This window comes from Coffea arabica, chromosome 8c, assembly GCF_036785885.1.
Source record: "Coffea arabica cultivar ET-39 chromosome 8c, Coffea Arabica ET-39 HiFi, whole genome shotgun sequence".
Taxonomy (NCBI): Eukaryota; Viridiplantae; Streptophyta; class Magnoliopsida; order Gentianales; family Rubiaceae; genus Coffea; species Coffea arabica.
The window spans coordinates 40,822,447-40,842,289 of record NC_092325.1 but is presented as its reverse complement, the minus strand read 5'-3'; the positions used below and the strand labels follow the sequence as shown (position 1 = coordinate 40,842,289).

The 19,843-nt window shown below is 36.2% G+C and overlaps 2 protein-coding genes across 2 annotated transcripts; one reads left to right on the top strand and one right to left on the bottom strand.

The window, feature by feature from the left end:
* The first annotated feature begins 1,966 nt into the window (after positions 1-1,966).
* On the top strand, positions 1,967-11,818 carry LOC113706152 (K(+) efflux antiporter 4-like). Its single transcript, XM_072063315.1, has 20 exons — positions 1,967-2,630; positions 3,864-3,907; positions 5,006-5,070; positions 5,185-5,263; positions 5,431-5,492; positions 5,573-5,648; positions 5,752-5,826; positions 6,219-6,290; positions 6,425-6,508; positions 6,994-7,062; positions 7,149-7,226; positions 7,480-7,568; positions 8,015-8,111; positions 8,255-8,308; positions 8,789-8,884; positions 10,000-10,188; positions 10,281-10,358; positions 10,428-10,472; positions 11,048-11,137; positions 11,250-11,818. The coding sequence occupies exons 1-20, from the start codon at positions 2,282-2,284 to the stop codon at positions 11,337-11,339; spliced, it is 1,881 nt and encodes a 626-aa protein (XP_071919416.1). The 5' UTR covers positions 1,967-2,281; the 3' UTR covers positions 11,340-11,818.
* Positions 11,819-15,240: 3,422 nt separating this feature from the next.
* LOC113706675 (transcription factor MYBS3-like) lies at positions 15,241-16,702 on the bottom strand. The gene is made up of 3 exons (XM_027228614.2): positions 16,302-16,702; positions 15,897-16,096; positions 15,241-15,776 (listed from the first exon to the last, which is right to left on the bottom strand). Exons 1-3 carry the CDS (start codon positions 16,615-16,617, stop codon positions 15,402-15,404), a joined length of 891 nt encoding a protein of 296 aa, XP_027084415.2. The 5' UTR covers positions 16,618-16,702; the 3' UTR covers positions 15,241-15,401.
* Positions 16,703-19,843: the final 3,141 nt, after the last annotated feature.

Below are 19,843 nucleotides of genomic sequence, written 5' to 3'. Positions count from 1 at the left end.
CCAATATTTTTCGAGTACGGATAAGTATATAGATCTGCAACCCGGACCCATTTTATCTAATAAATTTACGGATTGAATACGGAATATACCATTTGTGAACTCTGGAGGGTCTGTGAGGGATATGCAGAGGGCTCAAAAGGAAAATTGGGCACTTTTGGGGTCCGTTTGTTTCGGGTGAAAATGTTTTCCAGGAAAATATTTTCCTAATTTCCCGTGTTTGGTTGCACAAAAGCTACTGAAAACATTTTCCTATGTAAAATATTTTCACTCATCTTATGGAAAACAACTTCCCTTCCTAACTTCCTGAAGTTGTTTTCCGAAATGCATACATCTTGCCTGTAGTATGTTCCAAACTTACTGAAATCATCTTGCAGTATGTTCCTTTTTTTTTTTAGTGTAAACAAGAAGACTCGAACCCAATACCTCTTCCTTATACTCCCTCCCCCGTACCACCCAACCCTTCCACTAGTATATTCAAAATAAAAAAAAACCTCATCCTACTCATCCTATGCTAGTAATTAATTATGTATAATAGGGACATTCTTTTCTAGAGAAACTTTCAGCAGTGAGAGTGCAAGATATATGTCACAATAAGCATTGCATGTGATTGATATTTGACACTAAATGGCCAGCAATTTATTTATTTGCTTAAGGAGATATTTTTTATTCATATATACCTTTCTCCAAGATTTTTTAAAGTTAAACAATGAGATAAATTTTCTTATTTTGCATGGGAAGAAGTATGTAGTTATAATGTGTAGAAAGTAAAGATAGAGATAAAAGTGAAAATATTTCAAAAGTTAAACAAACACCAGAAAAATGAAGTAAGAAAATATTTTCAATAAGCTAACCAAACACCTGAAAATGATGAAAGGGAAATGATTTTCATGGAAAATTACTTCCACGGAAAATATTTTCCCAAGGAAAACATTTTACTTCCAACCAAACAGACCCTTGGTTCATTTTTCCTTTTGGGTTCTTTATCTGATTTTTCTCATGCAGCAAGCAACTGCAGCCATGGCGGTTTTAGCCTGTCTTGATGTCAGACTCCAATATGAGCCTCCACTTTTCGCTCTTCAAGCTTTAATAATGAACCCACAACCTCATAGAATTTTTCTTATTCTTTTTGCTCAATTTTCAGCTATATTCCGGATCTGTAGCTGGGAACCTTCCTTTTGAAACAGAAGCAAGCAAGCCTCCATTCTGGTATTTTGCCTTTTTCCGGGTAGGCCCGACCTGGATTCGGGACCCATCGGGTGCGGGTCCGATAGAGAGATTAGGAGACCCGTTGGGTATTTGGATCGGGTCCGGAATTAATACAGCATGACGGATCCAAATTCGAATTTATTAATTTCGACCCGAACTCGACCCGTTGACAAGTCTATAATAAATGTTAGTTTATGTATAATTTATACTTACGAAAATCACTATCTATGATTCTATGTAAGTTTGTTTAAAGAAAAAAAGTAACTAATTATGCTTTCAAAAGAAAAAGTTGTTTAGGCACTCATTAGCACTCACCCTTAACCTACTACTATATAACTACATACATTAATAATTATTATATTTTCCTGCATTTATATGTACTACACATTCTATTTAATTGTAACTTGATCAAAATACACTTGAACTCTATCTTATGGACGCTTCTTAGACAAGGTAAATTTTTTTTTTTTTCAAAAGATAAGATTAATTGAAAAAAATATATAAATACAATGAAAAATAATATTTATTAGCATATGTGTGCGTGTCTATATATATTTTCGGTGGAATTTTGGTGTGTGAATAAGTGCATATTGAGTATTCAGTAGAAAAATTTACAAAAAAGAAATGATAAAAGGTTATTAAATAATCAAATGTATAACGCTGATAGAAATGTGAATATTTAATGCATAACTCCAGTCAACTGGTTACTCTCTCGCTCTCTCTCTCTATAAATTTAATTTGGGAGTGGAGCAAGAGGTTGCGCACAGGTCAGTAACAGAGATAGAGTGCCACTCGCCCGTCACCACCCGAAAAGATTCACCAATATTCGTACTCTACGTCGCGTGTTTTTTTTCCACATTTACCAATTTAAGTATTACGACACGGAAACCTGGACAGCGACAGACCGACACCGTTTTGGCATTTTCCGGCAGTTACCAGTGCTCTACTATAGGTTGATACTGCTCCCCTTTCCGTCAATTTCTATTTCGTGCACAGATCTTGCTAACCTGCGCGGGGGGGCCAGCGTAGCCTACGCCGGCGCCGTGGCAGTGGCCGTCGCGGTCGCAAAATCCAAATGACTATTAGAAGGAGGAGAAGATCCGCATCTGCGTCGTCTGCGTCATCCTTGTCATCCGCATTCTTCTTCTTCTTCTCCTCCGAGGTGTCGGTTCTGGCGGTTTTGTCTTCGCTCTTGATTTTGTTTGCTCTGGGTGTACTAATTGCTTCGCCGCTCTCGTCGGCGGCGAGCTTCGATGTTGGTAATGGGAATGTCTCTGTTGAGTTGAATGCGACGATTGAGAATAGTGTTAATAGTAGTGATAGTACCAATGGCACTAGGAATCAGGCTAAGGAAGATAGTTTTGCCGACATGATCGATCGAGCACTCGAGAAAGAGTTCACTGAAAGTGAAGATCAGAATGAAGGTAACTTATCCCAGATCTGAGTGGATTTATTTTTTTTTTATTTTGTAATTATTTTGTTTACGTATTTAATAGTCTGGTTTTTTTTTTTTTTTGTATCGATTTTTGTTTCCTATTGCGCATTTTAGCCAATGATTTGACCTAGGGTTTGAAATTTTGATTAAGCTCCTATCACATTGTTCTGGTTTGAATTGGAGAATAATTTGGTTTCAAATATAAAAAATTGCTGGTTGAGAGGTGAAAAATTGGATGCTCAGCTGATTGGTAATTAGGGGAGTTTTGATTTGGAATCTCATGGATGCCTCTCCTCGGATAAATCTGAGAAATTAGATGATGGATTAGTCAAACTTAGGAATCCAGTTGGAATTCTATATATTAGGAAGAATGCTGTATGTTTCGAGCAGTGAGCTAGACTTTGATCTTAAAATTCTCAAGGATTGACGAAAGGAGTGAATTGGAGATGGTCAGAATGTTCATCATGGCTCCTGCACGCTAGATGCCTGTCATGGTTGGTTACAGAAGAGGAATCCAAAACTTCTGAAAAATAGGAAAAGCCTGTTGGACCAGTAATTTTGCATAATTCCTGTTGTCTAGGTTGATCTGAATTAGAACACTGGTCCCTCATAATTTGGATCAATGTTATCAGCAACCAATAGACACCTAGTGGATTTGGAATTTCACTTCACCATTGTGGTTCGTTAGTGAACTGTCAATGCCATTATTGGTGTTCCAAACGCAATGTTGAAACTACCTCGTGCATATACGATCTCTGTTTTTAATTAACTGTTGAAGTAACTGGTATATATTTGTCCTTTTCTTTATATTTGAAAAATATTTTACACTAGTCATAAAAGAGATGAGCCTAACTAGATACTGAGTATATTCAACTACTTTCTTGTCAAATGTGTACCTAACAAGTTAGGCTTCTATGTTCTTGATTTCATTCCGTCTTCCAGAACTATTCTTGTGTTAATCAAGATTGCATTTTCTTATGAGTTCCTTCCTGAATCCACCTCCCTTACCCAAAAATAAACCAAAAAAGAAAAAATGGAAGAAGCTACCAGCTCTTTCTCTCTCTCTCTCTCTCTCTCAATTTTCTTTAAGGTATGACACTGTCAGTAGCTATTCAATTATAGTATGTAGTTCGATCACCTTTTGTGTATCTTATAGATGGATATGGGTATGCCCAGTCTTGTTGAACCATTGCCTAATTTTGGACTTGCATTAATTTTGCAGCAAATGATGCTGGTAGCTTCAATAACAGCGTTGCAGAGCAGCAGGTACATGCTGTTACTAAGTCATGGTTTTTGGAACTTTTCAAGCTTTTGCCTTTAAAAAAATCTAGTTTGGTATGATAGTATGCTAGCCTATAAATATTATAAGCTTGTAAATGGATAGAGTATATTTCCTTTCAGGCATGCATGCGTTCACATAGTTGGGTTTTGGGGTACTTCTTATCATGAGTGTTATTGATGTCAGGCATGATCTGACGGAGTGTTTCTTTTTTATCCTTTACTTCCAAAGGTGTTGTGTGACTTGTCTGTGCTTGCTCAATTACCCCTTGTTTGTTGGTATCCACTCAATTGTCTAGCAAATACTTCCCAATTATTTGCTGCAACTGTGTAGTTTTGCTACCTCGTCACTGCTCAGTCTATCTTGGTATATACTTCGTTTAGTCTAAGTTTGGAGATAATGTTCTGTTTGATTTACTGAGCTCCAATAAGGTTGGAAAGTGCCTAGGTCAGTTCTTCCTTGCTTCATTTAAGCAAAAATCACTTGGAGGGAAAATCTCCTTTAGATAGTTATTCAAGTTGCTGATGTGGTGTTGTAAAAGATTACTGGGTCGAGACAGATTTTTAGAAACTTCCATCCTAGCAAGGCGATCAACCAGTCTCATTGTTGGGGGATGCCTCATCCAACCTCCCATCAACGAAATGAGTAAAAGATGTACCAAGTATGAAACTGATTATTTGGTCCACTGCAATATGATAATGAATCTTGGCAACAGGACAAGAACAAGAAAACCTGCTCTGTCAGGTCTTGATGCTGAAGTGTTGCATGTATATAGGCTTGTTATTTTCTAATGCACATTGACTTGTTTGGATGCTAGTTAAATTTGTATTCAATTCAATATGCGGGCATTCTTTTTTGTTTAATTTTTTATATGCCTGCACACGTGTAAGTGTGCATGCCAGTTTGTGGGTTACAAAGGCAGGAAAGAATCTTTGCTGCAATGGGTTGACATGCTTTTTAGTTTTTTGACTTAATCCAGCACTGCTTTGAGTACTGAGTGTTCTTTTCTTGCTTATTTGGCTTGTGATTCATCTATATCTTTGATCTTTATGAAATCTCTATGGCTTACTTCTTTTCATTAACAGGCAGTTTTGGAGACTGTAGCTAGAGTTAAGCCCAAGAAAAATGAAACAAAAGCAAAAGAGGAAAAGTATATCCTCCTACCATACGAGCTTTAGGAACTTTCTTGTTGACATGATACTTGTTCATTTGTATCCTTGTCTATTAACTGTCCTTTCTTCGTCTTTGTTGAAAATGATTTTAGATCTTTTAAGCTTCATCATGTTTTCAATCTGGATAATGACAATGGAGCAGAAGAGACCCCAACCTTGATAGACAGGAAGGTAAAAATCTTAGATTGGTGTCTTTTACTTCCATGTGCACTAAAAGATGTTAGAGGGGCTCTAGTTTTTGCTTCAGGTGGGGTGGGGAAGGGGACTTGGGAAAAGAGATGAAGTTACGAATATTGTGGGACACAAGTAGATTTTATACAACTGTTGTTATTTTTCAGGACAATGTCTTCATTATATCTAACTTCAAATCAAAATATCCAGTCCTACAGTTAGACTTAAGGTAAACTTGCTCGGTTGAGTTTGCTATGTTTTGTCCATTTCTTTTGTGCTTCAGCTCTTACCTAACTGGTTGATTTGTAGGTTGATATCTGATCTTGTGGTTGTCATTGTATCTGCAACTTGTGGCGGAATTGCGTTTGCTTGTGCTGGGCAACCGGTCTGATGCTAGAATATTTACCTTGTTCCTGACTGTATTTGTGGCTTATGCTTATGCTCTATGATGATTTAGTGTACTAATACTGTTTTAACTATTTCCTCAGGTAATAACCGGATATCTGCTAGCTGGATCTGTTGTTGGCCCTGGTGGGTTTAATGTTGTGAGTGAAATGGTTCAAGTATGTATGCTGCTTTCATTAGTTAAGACACTGATATAATTTGATTTCCAGATTTTACTCAAAAGCCTAATCTCTTTGCATCAAGCTTTTATTGTTGTTGGCTGGCTTAATCATCCTGATGCCAGTGGCCCTTTGTCCTCTTGAGTTTTAACACAAAATGTCCCTTTGTTGCATTGTTCTGTGTGCTCAACAAAATCTTGTAATTCTGACCTTTGTTATGCTGTTTTATGAAAAGGGGAATCATCACGTTGAATGCTTGAATGCTCCTGTACATCTTGCCTGAGTCCATACTGTTTAGCTATTACTTTGTTTCTGATTATGATTTATTCTCAAATTAAAAATGTTTTTTCTTAAGCGTATTAGTTGACCTTCAATAAACGTTGTGGGTATAGGTTGAGACAGTGGCACAGTTTGGTGTAATTTTCCTTCTTTTTGCTTTGGGCCTGGAGTTCTCCACTACAAAGGTTGGTTCTGAATTTGCTTGATCTATTCTCCCCCTTTTTCTTGTATATGCATTTATACTTCTGTTGCCTGTCATGTGAAATATCATGCCTTCTTGGTATAACTATGCTTAACGTACAGTCTTTCATTTTCCTAGCTTCGAGTTGTACGAGCAGTTGCTGTTCTAGGAGGTCTGCTGCAAATTCTTCTATTTATGTGCCTATGTGGAATTACTGCATCGGTAAGTCTGCATCTCCAATACCACACCGTAAAGTAATCAAGTGTTTATGACTTGCGTGCTTCTGTTCTGAGCGAGGTCTGCCATTCTAATACAAAGCTTGAAAGTGATTAAGTTACAATTCTTCAAATCATAACAGGTTTGAGACATTCATTAGAACTAAGATGAAGCATTAAAAATACTAGGTTTGATCATTAAGAGTCAGCTTGATTTTCACTGTCTAAACTTCTTGCAGTATTTGTTCTGGGAATGACTATGTTTTCTGTGCCTTTCTCTACCAAATTCTATTGCCTCTGGTCATCCCCTTTCCAAAAATCTACTGAAAACCTGATTTCTTATCCTTGTACATTCACTGTTTGTTACTTCTGCCATTGCCATAGTTGTTGTGATACACAGTGTGGATGTTCCGTTGCTGGCATTGAATGTACTTGCCAAGCATGCCATCTTTATATCCCTTTCACATGCTGCATTTGTAATCCATGTTGCAGTTGTGCGGTGGTAAATCTTCAGAGGGGGTATTTGTAGGTTCATTCCTCTCCATGTCGTCAACAGCAGTGGTAATTCTTTTTTCCTGCCAATGGTTGACGAGCGCAGACTCCATTGTAATTTGTTCTTAAAATTACTAACATTTTTATGCATTCAGGTCTTGAAATTTTTGATGGAGAAGAGCAGTACAAATGCCCTTCATGGTCAAGTGACCATTGGCACCCTGATCTTGCAGGTATCTTGGTGGTATTCTTGAATATTAACATTCTATACTTCTAGTTTTATGTTTTTGTGACATGTAAGCTCCGTGTTAATGAGTTTCCACAAAAAGCTTCCTGTTTGGCTTTACTTATCCATAGGCATTTGACATGGTTGTGATAATTTCATGCCCCATGCCTGAGACTAATTGAGGTTTCAGTTCTTTGTATGATGAGTTATAATGCAATCTTATTTTAGCCCAGAGTTCCAATCTCTTTGCATAATTTCAGGACTGTGCTGTTGGCTTGTTGTTTGCACTACTTCCAGTCCTAGGAGGAACTTCGGGTGTTCTCCAAGGAGTAATATCCATGACTAAATCGTAAGTCTGTGACCACTTTGGCTACTCCTCCTCCTCCTTTCTCACCCACACAGACACGTGCTCTCTCTCACACACAAACACACTCAAAAAGATAGGGGTGTGTATACTTGATTATACTGACTGGGGAGGGGGGTTGGTTTCCAACTTTTTTTTTGGTGGTCATTTATGTTTGCTTTTCGATTCTGTCGTATTTGTGTTGAAGAAAAGTTTTTTTTTTTTTTTTTTGAGGTCTGTGATTTTCGAACAAATCTTCTGGTGGATAGAGTTATATTTGGACCACCAGGAGCCATTTAATGACTCATATCCTTCCTCTTAGCTTTTCTCTTTCCTTCTTTTCGGGTCATCTGCAGGTTGCTTGGGATTCAATAGATGCCTTATTGTATATTTTGTTCCAATCATGAGCTATGTATTCTTTTCTTTCTACTACTGATTAATTTACTAGCCAGGTTGGTGGTGTTAATTGTGTTCTTGGCCATTTTGACAATATTGTCTCGGACATGTGTGCCTTGGTTCCTCAAGCTGATGATCAGCTTATCGTCTCAGGTGAGAATTTACCTTGTAACAATCCTCTAAATGTTATTATTTCTGATTCCTCTGTTTGTCCACCTGAATCCTATTAAGTACACAGGTCTTGGGCACTTAATGGTTTTGTAGTTTGCCTGATTAGAAAATGTTTTTTGCTGCAGACTAATGAATTGTATCAGCTGGCATCAGTTGCATTTTGCCTACTTGTAGCCTGGGTTTGTTCCTTTACTGATACTGAATTTCTGTTTCATAGCTCTCTTGCTGATGTGAGTTTGGTTCCTCTAATATTGTGCTAGTGATCCCTTTGTTTTCTGCTCTCTGTTCTAATTTGTCTCTGCTATTTGTGAAAACTGATAGATCCCACCATGTCTGACGAATCAGTTATGCTCAAGCTCCACAAAATTGTTGGGTTCACATAATAACTCTATTTGTTTGGGTGGCCAAGCACTTGAGAAAAAGGAAAAAAAGTTATGTTTTGGCTGAGTAAGGCTGTGAGATGTAATGAAGTTTCTATTAATTCAGTTCACTCAGTTTCTAGTATCTGATTCTTGGTAGCTTATGATTAATTTATTGGCTTTGTTAATAAATGTGTTTTGGTGTGTTCAATCAAGTCGGCTTAGGACATGCTGTTTGTATCGATCCCTTCATTTTGTCTCAATGAGCAGTATCATACGTAAATGTTTGTGTTATTGCAGAGTAGTGACAAGCTAGGTCTTAGTCTAGAGTTGGGTTCGTTTGCTGCGGGAGTCATGATCTCAACAACTGATCTCGCTCAACATACGCTTGAACAGGTAAGACTCCTTGCTCAACTTTCTTATGGATTTTGGTCATAAAGTCTAATTTTCCTGCATCCAACTTGTGGGTTGCAATAATTAGTTGATAAATGGAAGCTACTTTAAGACTATTTGCTTAGTTGATCTACTTCTGAGAAGATTTTGTATGATGAGATAGTTCTTAATGTGAGGTCGGACTTGTCAATTTTCACTTTAGGACAACTATTAATAGTCAAAATTCTTCTATTTTCAAGTAATTCAAATGAGATTCTTCTAATCTGTGCCTTATGGGTCAGGATAAATGGTGGGCCCGACTTAGAATGTCTGTAAAAGTTTTAGCTTAATGTAGGGGGTGGGTGATAAAGTAAGAATTTTGTACTGGGTCTATCCCCTCTTTTGTGTGCTTATTAAGGGCACAGAATAGAAAAGCTTTAACTATAACAAAAGCAACGATTATTTAGTTGATGCATCATTGCTGCTGCTTTGTTGTCTCATTTTTCATCCTGATCACAAAAGAGTGCTCATAGTTCTGAGGAGCTTTTGAAGATCATCGTTTATAAAGGGCTGCTTATACTATGTTTGTTGACCGTAACAGGTTTTTAAATTAAACAGCTGATCTACTCTTGTTAAAATTCAGTTGATGACTAGCTTTTCAACCAATTATTCGTTCACACATCCTGTCAAGTTTCATGGAACAAAACAGATGATAATTGGCTAAAGGTTTGTGAGAAAAATATCATTGGTATGACATTACACATCAAAACAAGGCTACTTGTGTTTAGGAGATCACTTCATTGATTGAAATAATAAGCAAATGGCTTTTTGATACTAAAGGATAGACAGGGAAATCAACGGATAGCTGAAGAAAACATAGTCCTCTAAACCTCCTGCTATAGCGAGGTTTGCAATGTTCAACCTATGCTACTTCTGGGTATTGAAAACTTAACTTGGTCACAGTGGAAGATACTGTCGTCCATGACAACTTCTTTGTATGATAGTCCATAGGCATAAATTGATTATTCCTTTTACAGATGTGCTTTTGCTTGTATATGCATATGCTTGTTGGAAGTTTAGGTTGAGTAGACAATAGGTGGTCCTGGTTGTGTTTCATTTAAGTTTGTTTATTCATGCAGGTGGAACCCATCCGGAACTTCTTTGCGGCACTTTTCCTTTCCAGTATCGGGATGCTGATCCACGTTCATTTCCTCTGGAATCATATCGATATTTTACTTGCCTCAGTGATATTAGTAGTTGTTGTGAAGACTCTTGTAATTTCGGCAGTTGTCAAAGGATTTGGCTACAACAACAAAACTTCTCTTCTAGTGAGATAACAAACCTTTCTGTGCAATTTTAATTCTTCATTATATATTTCTTGTATATCATTTGATGACGGAATTTGGTCATCCTTGTGTAGGTTGGAATGTCACTGGCACAAATAGGAGAATTTGCATTTGTATTGCTTAGTCGTGCTTCAAATCTTCATCTTGTTGAGGTATCTTTTAACCAAAACTTTGAGTTGTATTGGCTGTTATCAATATGGGCCTGAACCTTTTCTTTCCAGGGGAAACTGTACCTGCTGCTTCTGGGAACAACAGCTCTTAGCCTGGTACAGCAACATGCTGATCTTAAACTTTACTACTTTGTCCAAATGCCATTGGAGCCAGTAGCCACGAAATAGATAATCATCAGTTCAATATTAATGTTTTCCATTTCTTAACTACTGTAGTCCTCTTGTTCTTATTCTGGATTTTGGTGGGAGAAGCTTTATATTTGTTTGCAATAAGTTCTATCTCTTTGTGCTGGGAGATCGTGGATACCATTTGTCAGTTAGATTAATTGGCAACTCATTCATGCTTGTGTCTGTGTGTAGGGAGGGAGGGAGGGAGGGAGGGAGGGAGGGGGAGAGAGATTATGAGTTGAGTAATGTTACAATTTTGCTTCTGCATTCTTTTATCCATTTTGAGAGAGAGGGAGAGATCACGAATCAATTATTATTATGATTTTTTGCTTCTGCATTCTTTTATCCAGTTTGCACTTAAATATACAGTGGATTAAACCTAGAGAAATATGCAGGTAGAGATGGAGTGAGAGATTACAAATCTATTGTTAATATTGTTTTTTCATCTCCTTTTTTTTTGGCACGTAAATGTACAGTTGATTATAACCAAAGAGAATCTGCAGGTAACTACTCCTTTACTTTTCAAGCTGATCCCTGCTGTGGTGCACCTAGGCGTGCTGCTACGGTGGTTCCCTCCCGATAGCCAGAGTGAGGTAAAACCCATGTTTGTGTTTGCATTGTCAGGAACCGCTCTTAGCAAGAAATGTGTATGTGGTCTTTTTCCTGTTAAAAGCTGATAATTTCTTGTGTGTTGTTATTTTCCAGTTGGGTAGCAAAGCAGACAACCTTCGCTCTGAGAGTGCCAAGCAGAGGATCGCCTTGATATCAAAGGATCTCTTGATTCATGAAGGATAGATTTGTGAGAAAGTTAAATTTCCAATTTTGCCTGAAAAACTTTTTCCGAGTCTGGTATGCGGTACAGCGCAAATGAGTTTAGCTGGTCTGCCCTTTATTCTGGTATGCGAGGCTTCAAGATTTTATCCAACCAAAACAGAGCAAGGCAAATTGAAATGAGCTCTGAAACTAGCAGCAAGCAAAACAGAGGAAGGCTTTGATTCAAAAGGGGGACCGCAATAGGAGGTAATCTAACTGTCAAAACCACTGACTAATTGAAGCTTACTATTGTTAAGGCGATTTTTTGTTTTCCATTTTTATCTCAATGTAAAATGGTTCAAGCTTGTGACGAGTTCCAAGAGTGTTCTGTTTACATCTTTCCGCTGGTTTAATTGAGTTTGTATGATCAGGTTGTTGTAGATACAGAATGTATAAATTCGTTATGGTCAACTGTACAAAATACTGAGAGTTAAAGCAACAAGTAAAAGCAAATTTATCAACCTGTTTCTCTTTCGTGTTAAATGTTTGGTTCTTCTTAAATAGAAAAAGAGGCGTTTTTTTATGTCCAACAAAGAAGGATGTTATTAATGCTCACCAACATTCTTTCCAGTATTTTCAGTTTAATTTGTGAATATAACACTTGAAGCAGGAAATTGAAATTGCATAGGTTTTTTGACCACAGGTATAACCCCGAGCGTTTGGTATTACACTGAAATATTCAGAATGGAAAGGTTTTTCTCCCAGAATATCTTCTACATCTAATGATATTAAAATACTTGTCATTTCAATGTCTGCTACACAAATCCATCCCATTCCCAGTGTCTGGTATAATCAATTTTTAGATGCCAGAGTAGAATAAAATCTGTACACATTTGACTTAATTGCTCCGAATATCTTATAAAACATTCTATGCTTTTACTTTTGTTCTGTTTGTTTTGCTATTTATTAGTTTGCCTTGTGCAAGGGACTTTGACTCTTTCTTTCTTTCTTTTTTATTTACTTTATGAATAACTAATGTACTTGATGAAATAATTCAATTGTGATATTATGTTAATTCTAAAATATGAATCTTTATTAGCAGTATAATTAATTTTTATTGCCCTCCCAAATCTCCATAAAACTCTTTCCATCCCAACTGATGGGCACATGATTTGAGCCCTAAATCTGATAGCAGAAAAGGCTCTAAGAGCTCTTCTCTGACCTAGTGGTTAGTAGTATAATTACTAACTTATAGTGTTAATGAAATCAAACATTCATGTTCTCTCTTTATTATTTTCCATTTTATATATCAAGTGCAAAAAAAATTCTTATACATTTGTACAAAAATATAGAAAAATAATATCTTAAAACTAGCAAAGAGAAAACAAATTTTAATTAACTAAAATTGAGTGTTGAAAAAATTATAATAAATTATTGACAAACTAACAAATAACCTAAGATTTGGTGATAGAATAAGTAGATGTATGAGCATAGTTATTAAACCCGACTCGGCCTGGTGGTCAAACCTATGAACCAGCAATTGGACCGGTTTGGGTTTTAAATCAGATCGTTTAAGCATATAAACTGTTGACTAGTCAACTACCTGATGGTCCGACCGGATTAAATCGAAAATCCGGCCGATTTTGTGCACGAACCGGGTTTTGTGGAAAAATTTTATTGTCTTTGCTGGAGTTTGAAACCTTGGACCCCTGGCTAACAATACAACATGCTTACCACCAGGCTGCTACGAAATATTTGTCAATTCAATCTTTTTTTTTATTCTCTAAAACAAATTTTTTTGGAATCTTTTAATAAAAATTTATGACCCTCCAAAGTCTATAAGTTATAAAATGGATTTTAAAAATAACATATTATATAATTCATTTTAAAGACACATATTATTTTTAATAATTTTTTGTACTTAAAATTCATAAATAAGCTAGATAATTACATTAAACATAGATAAAATTTTACACTTGAAGTTTGGTGTATTACTAAACAACTTTATATTTGATTGATTCTTATATGAATTAATTATTTTATAGCAAATTAAATTAAATGAGCTTTTGGTATGGCGTTATTTATTACAATTTATATCATATATCTTATATCAAAAATTATGAAATATAATATTTAAATATATTTAGTGAACTACCGGTTGAACCACTCATCCACTGGTTAAACCAGTAACCCGTTGACCCACCTCCTTCGTCAGGTTCCTTTCCGGATTGGGTTTAATAACTATGTGTATGAGAATAAACTTGACCTTGGTAATGTTGGGCATTCCAAGATAAAATTGAAAGAACTTTTCTTAAATGATACATATGAAACATGAGAACGGAGTATTTTAATAACTATGCGTATGAGAATAAACTTGATCTTGGTAATGTTGGGCATTCCAAGATAAAATGGAAAAGGACTTTTCTTAAATGGTACATATCAAACATGAGAACGGAGTACTTAAATGGTACGTATCAAACATGAGAATGGAGTAATCAAGTCGGGAAGATCTTTCCATTCTATAAACCGCGAAACGAGGGAAATGTAGACTACATAGTATACATGCGACAATTTCTAAAGAAATTCAGCACGATGAAATTAAGTTGACTTTCTTAGTAGAATTTTTAGCAGCCCAAAGAAATTAGAAATGTGAACAATCTGAATATGCATTTGGTCAATTCACGAGCTGACTGTGTTGTTCGTTTTGGACCCGTTAAAAATTTGGAAAAAGTGAATTGGTATTTAATTCTTCTTGCAATATTGTTTTCACACCAGATTGTTTAGTAGAAAATGCTTCCTTTATCGTCTTTCAACTCATAATCGTACGAGCTTTTCCTGTACGAGCAGTCAATATTGCCGTGCAAATTGATTTCTGTCACACGAAAGTTATCAAATTTACTAAACCATAGGCATTGAACTTTCTCAGTGGCTGTGAATGGGATGCGCTTTGACCTGTCATCGTCTCTATTCTGGAATTGGAGTCTTGCTTTCTTTTGCTTTTTGGTAGCATTGTTGATGGTTCTAAGCTCTAAACATTTGATTGCCGTGTGAACGCAAGCTAAAGTTGCTTTGATGAGCACCATTCTATACAATATATATTTATCTGTTTGGATTGATATTTTTTGAAAAATAAAAAATAGTAATACACAAATAAAAATAACCTCAAAAATACCAAAAACAATCTCAAAAACACCTAAAGCACAAAAAATAACCTTAAAACACCAAAAATAGCCTCAAAAAACAACATCATTTACAGTGAAAGTTTTTCACCTATATTGTTACAGTAAAACATTATTAAAACATCCTAAAAAACAGGTAATCCAAACAGATAGATATGATATTTGAATTAAAGATACAATTAAAGTGAAGACCAAGCATGCAAATTCTTCTTTACGGACTACTTCTTGTACGGTCAAGGTCTTTAGGTCTTTGTAGATTGTAAAAAGACCAGCTTTTTCCATGTCCAAAGTGATGTTAGAGAGCGTACCCCTACAAAATTCCCTATTAACGTCAATGTAATTATATATACATGCATGCTTTTTTGACATTAAGAAGTTTAAAGGTACTCGAAGGATTATGATATTTGGTGATACGATATAGCTTGTACATGCAGGCAAAAAATAAATAAATAAATAAACTACAAAGCGTTCCTGAAAAAAAAAAATTTTTTGGGAAGCGCTCATATAGCAAGCAACATGTTATACTATTTATTCCTTTCAATAATCCAACTGGAACTGATTACTTGAAGTGACTGTACCTTGGCATATAATTAGATTACTTTCTGTTAAGAGACTAAATGTCCCATCTTGATATTTCAAGGATTTTCGATCTTATTAATTAATACGATTTTGGGCCATTTTACTATTGTCGATTAGTTTCGAGGTGAAAGTTCAAATTCTTTATCTCTTTGTACTCAGCTTTTAATCTATTGTGATGAAAGAGATTAAAAACGAAAATTACCTAAAGATTATAATACTAAAGATTTGTATCATGATTGTTGATGAGACAAGCGTAGTCTAATCATAATAACATCAGTACCGCAAGTTTTGGTGCTTGGCTTATATGCTGATGCATGATTTACATAGATGAGATGTGATAATAGCCTCAGACCACTGTAAGAAGACAGGAAGCAACGGCTATTGGTTTTCTCTGATTGTGTCGTGCCTGAGGAACGGCAAGAGTAAGCTCTAGATTGGGTGGTGGAGAGGAAGAATTTTGATCATGATCATGCTCAGGGTTAGTACTTGAGCTACTCGATGGAATAAAACTGTGCTCCAATGATTCAGATACTCCAACTGGGACAGGTACCTGACTGGACTTCAAATCTTGCTCCGGCGGCGATGATGAACTGAAATTTACCATACATGAAGCAGTACTTATTTTTGGCAAAAGCATTCCACCTGAAATTGAACACTCTTGCTCAATTGACAAGGAGAAAATTGGGCGAACCGATTGGAGGGCAGATTTATCCCTCTCCACCTGATGAAGATTAGGTAGACAAAGCGGATTTAGTTGTTGTGCCAGGAAGATAATCAAAGAAAACTATTGAACAAAAGAACGAAAAAGATCGGCCGCTAGAGATCATTTTAGGGTTAATACCATATCAAAAAGGCTAGGGCGACGGTTGATCTTTCTGTTGAGGCTATTTTGTCTGAGAAAATACTTTTGTGCATGACTGGCTACTTGGGTTGGAGTTCTGGTGGTCACAAAGTTCCTGGAGATGCCTCTCCAATCACCCCTACCAAGTTTTTCCAGGCCAACTAGAAATATCCTGTGCTCCTCTTCTGTCCATGGCATGCCTACATATTTGGCGCATTTCAAATAGAAGGCATTAGAATTGTCATTTACACACACATGACCAGGAAGAATACATTACAATTTACCACTATATATATATATGTGTGTGTGTTTGTGTGTGCGTGTGCGTGTGAAGATGGTAAAAATGATGGAACCTTAATTCTAGAAGAGGGTGGTTAAGATGGAAAAGAAAGAAACTCATCTCACCCTTCTTCTTCTCCTGAGTTGTTTGGATTAGGCCATCAGAGAGATATCCACTAGACTCGAGAAGGACATGGTCCTGAGGAGACGGAGAACAGGAGGGTGTTCTTGATCCGGAAGGAGCGTTGAACTGTGAAACTGACAGGCTATCCACGCTGAAGCTTTTTTTCATGGAAAGATTATTAGAAGATGAAGGAAAAGGGGATTGATCGAGCAATTGCACCCCGAAAAGCTTCATCCTAGCAGCATTTCTTCTCCTTTGAGTAGGGCAAGTCCTCGAATTGTGACCTGTCGTTCCACAACATGAGCATTTCCTTCCCATTTTTTTACTCAGTGAAAGTCATAAATCTGGACCACCCACAATAAACGAATTAAAGATTTTTGTACTCGATATCTTCAATAATTGTGTTGTTTATATAATTGTGGGTTGTGACTAATGGGCTGATTGACTAATGACCATAGGAAGCTGAATAGAAAATGATATTGTATCAGAACTGTTTCCAACCAATGTTCTCTCTCTCTGGCGAATAGCTAGGTTATGAAAAGCTAGCTTATCTCAGGTCATTGTCGATAATGTTAACACGCCTTGTCCTTTTTTGCATTGTTGATTTATATCCACAAACCATAAAAGCGTGCACAATTACTTTGTATGTTCCACAAGATACTTTTGGCACCTTGAATGCATAGCATAGGAGGATACCTAGTACCTGGAGATGTAACTTAACCACCACAAGAATGGAATCTTAATAGAATAACAAACGTTTGAGTTTTTTTTTTTTTTTTTTTTTTTTAAATTTCGGACGTATATAAATTCAAAATCGTTATGTAGATACAAGTTCACAAATTCACCCTTTTACTACTACTTTTATTTTTTTTTTCCTATTCTTTCTCTTTTCTTCCACCCCACATGATGTTAGTCTGACTAGCCTAGTCTATGCTTCTTGCTAATACGTAGTTTTCATTAATTTTGTTTATGTCCTTTTGCGATCAGAAAGAAAGAATAGCTTCAGAAGGTTTCGATGTCCTTTTCTTTCCTTTGTTTAAGAATAATTAGGTAAGTAAAGAGACTTGGTTAGCATGACTTTTGTCTCCTGGAACAATGACTTTTACATTAACTTTTGCTTTGCCTCGGGCACGTTTACATTATGGAGGCATAAAATAGAGAGAAAGGTTGTTGGGAGAGTGGAAGGCCCTCCGAAATCTGAAGTTGGTAAATCATACTCATAACTTAACAGGTGGGAGATCAGAAGAAATATATGATGTAGAGAATTGGAAGGGCAGGAGAGTACCTGATCTGCCAATGTTGATGTTTGATCGAACAAACACCAGACTGGTTGAAAAAATTTGCAGGAGCTTCCCTCCTGTTGCTTGCTAAGAGAACTTTGACAACTTGCTACAGATTATACGCAATGCAGCTTTCAATTGCACTATCCTCATAAAAACAGCCCACCTCATGATGGTTTCACCCAATAGTTATTTAACGAGTATTGCTAAATGTAAAAATCAACAAGTAAGAAGCTCAGATAATCTCCAAAGGTGTGTGTATATATGTATATGTAGGATTAATATGCTTACATACTATACATAGTTTTGGGATATGATTGTGGCAGGTACGTATGGATGACTTCTAGTATTATTGTTACAATCATTGTATTTCATTTAAAATTTGATGTATGTTTAAAGATATACTTGTATTCATATATTGAATTGATGCCCAAAAACAAAATAGTAGTAATGTACATCAGATCATGTAAAGTATGCAAGAATCGTTTAATCACACTAAGTTAGAATTGTTTGGATTGTGATTTTTCGTAAAAAAAAAAAATTTTACATTTTTTGCGAGTACATTTTTCAGTTGTCTTTTTACCTCACTTACATCAAATCGTTACAGTACATTTTTCTATAAAAAATTCCTAAAAATAACAATCCAAACGGGCTCGGTCCGTAAACCCTCGAATAGTCACTTGCTTCTCTAGAAAATGGTTTCCCTATTCAGCGGAGAATGTCATCCACTTTCCTTGTTTGGTCCTTCAGAAATGAGAACAGCCATTGATTTTTTTGACTTCAAAAGATGGAATAAAGTTTTGTTGCATTGTGAAAAGGTGGAAAAAATGGAGGCTTTGAATTTGGATGACCAGAATATGTGATGTTGTCATTGCCTCTTTCAACAAGGAAACTTTTAGGTAGACTAGTCTATCAGGACTTGAAAATGATTTTCACACCAGTCACTTGCAAATTTTCACAGCACGAAATTTATACATATTTTCATGTACTACAACCTAACCTAGAATGGTCGTATCATGGATTGGCGTGCCATCACTTTTCAAGGAAGACTTCGGAATCATGAATTGCCATTATTAACTCTTGATGGTCCTGGTTTCTTCTTCTTGTACTCGAATTGACTGTTAAGTTGTGGAAAACATGCGACAAAACAAAATCCATGCTCTTTTATTTATTTGTTTTTTGTCCCCTAATAGAAGCAATATATCCTTGATGAATCTACTTATCAATTAGCTGCACCTGGTTGGAGATTAGAATATTGTATTGCCACCATACTATGGTGAAGGCAATCCCCCAGTTATACCTTCCCCTACTTGCTTTTGTCCTCTCAAGTATACCACACATTATTATTATTAGTCAAGTTGATGGGCAATACTTTTTATTTATGCTTTTGTGAGCTCATCCCAATGCTTATAAGTCACTTATCAACCTTCTGCATCCAGCCTCATCCATCATCTTGCATTATGAAGGTGGAGGAATCTTCTTCTCAAAGCAATACCCAATGCATAGAAGAGAAACCCTTTTACTTTTCAGGGCAAATTAGTTGAAAACGTCTCATTATCTCTAGTGCTCTGAATTATTATGTCTCATGAGTTAATATGCTCAGAAACCAACCATGCATGCAGCTAAGATGATAATACAATACTAATTTTTTTTCATGCTTTGATCGATCGCGCAGATGGGTAAATAAATTTGACCATATTTGGAACGAAGGTCCCCCAACTTTACAATAATAATATTGCACAACTGTCGGCTATCTTTAATTATTCCTTTGGGTTCAACCTGTTCACCAATAAATTAAACAACAAAGTTACATGTAAGTCGAATCACTAGTTTCCTTAGTGCTGAAAAAAACAAAAAACACTTACTTGTATTCTGCAAATATTTCATACACGAGTTGCCACGCTCCGAATTGAAAATTCAATGATGTGTCTTCTTTACTATTAAGTCGTTCGAAGGCTCTTCGATCTCGATCCTCTAATTCATGTTAACATATGAAGGGGTGAAGGGATGATGGGCCAAGGTTAAAAATGGGGATAATGAAACCTTTTGGATTGTCTGATTTGTGACCTTTTCAACAGTCATATGTCTGCCTTGTGCAAAATGTGTGTGTGTGTGTGTGTATAACACTCTCTAATTTAATTACTCGTTTCTCTTTTGCCTTATTGAAAAGAATTGATGGATGGATCATTTGGATACTTGGATTTTACCGATATCCATATCCAACTCTTCTCTAACAAAATTGCTCGTAATTTCTCTCTCTCTCT

What these genes read in the sequence shown, in the direction of transcription:
- LOC113706152 (XM_072063315.1), top strand. Translation starts at nt 2,282, where the DNA reads ATGACTATTAGAAGGAGGAGAAGATCCGCATCTGCGTCGTCTGCGTCA. An exon ending in GTAATATCCATGACTAAATC is followed by an intron (nt 7,569 to 8,014) that starts GTAAGTCTGTGA and finishes TTTACTAGCCAG; the next exon opens with GTTGGTGGTGTTAATTGTGT. An exon ending in CTCAACATACGCTTGAACAG is followed by an intron (nt 8,885 to 9,999) that starts GTAAGACTCCTT and finishes TTATTCATGCAG; the next exon opens with GTGGAACCCATCCGGAACTT.
- LOC113706675 (XM_027228614.2), bottom strand. Translation starts at nt 16,617, where the DNA reads ATGGGAAGGAAATGCTCATGTTGTGGAACGACAGGTCACAATTCGAGG. An exon ending in AACTCAGGAGAAGAAGAAGG is followed by an intron (nt 16,097 to 16,301) that starts GTGAGATGAGTT and finishes CCAAATATGTAG; the next exon opens with GCATGCCATGGACAGAAGAG. An exon ending in GCCCTAGCCTTTTTGATATG is followed by an intron (nt 15,777 to 15,896) that starts GTATTAACCCTA and finishes AATCTTCATCAG; the next exon opens with GTGGAGAGGGATAAATCTGC.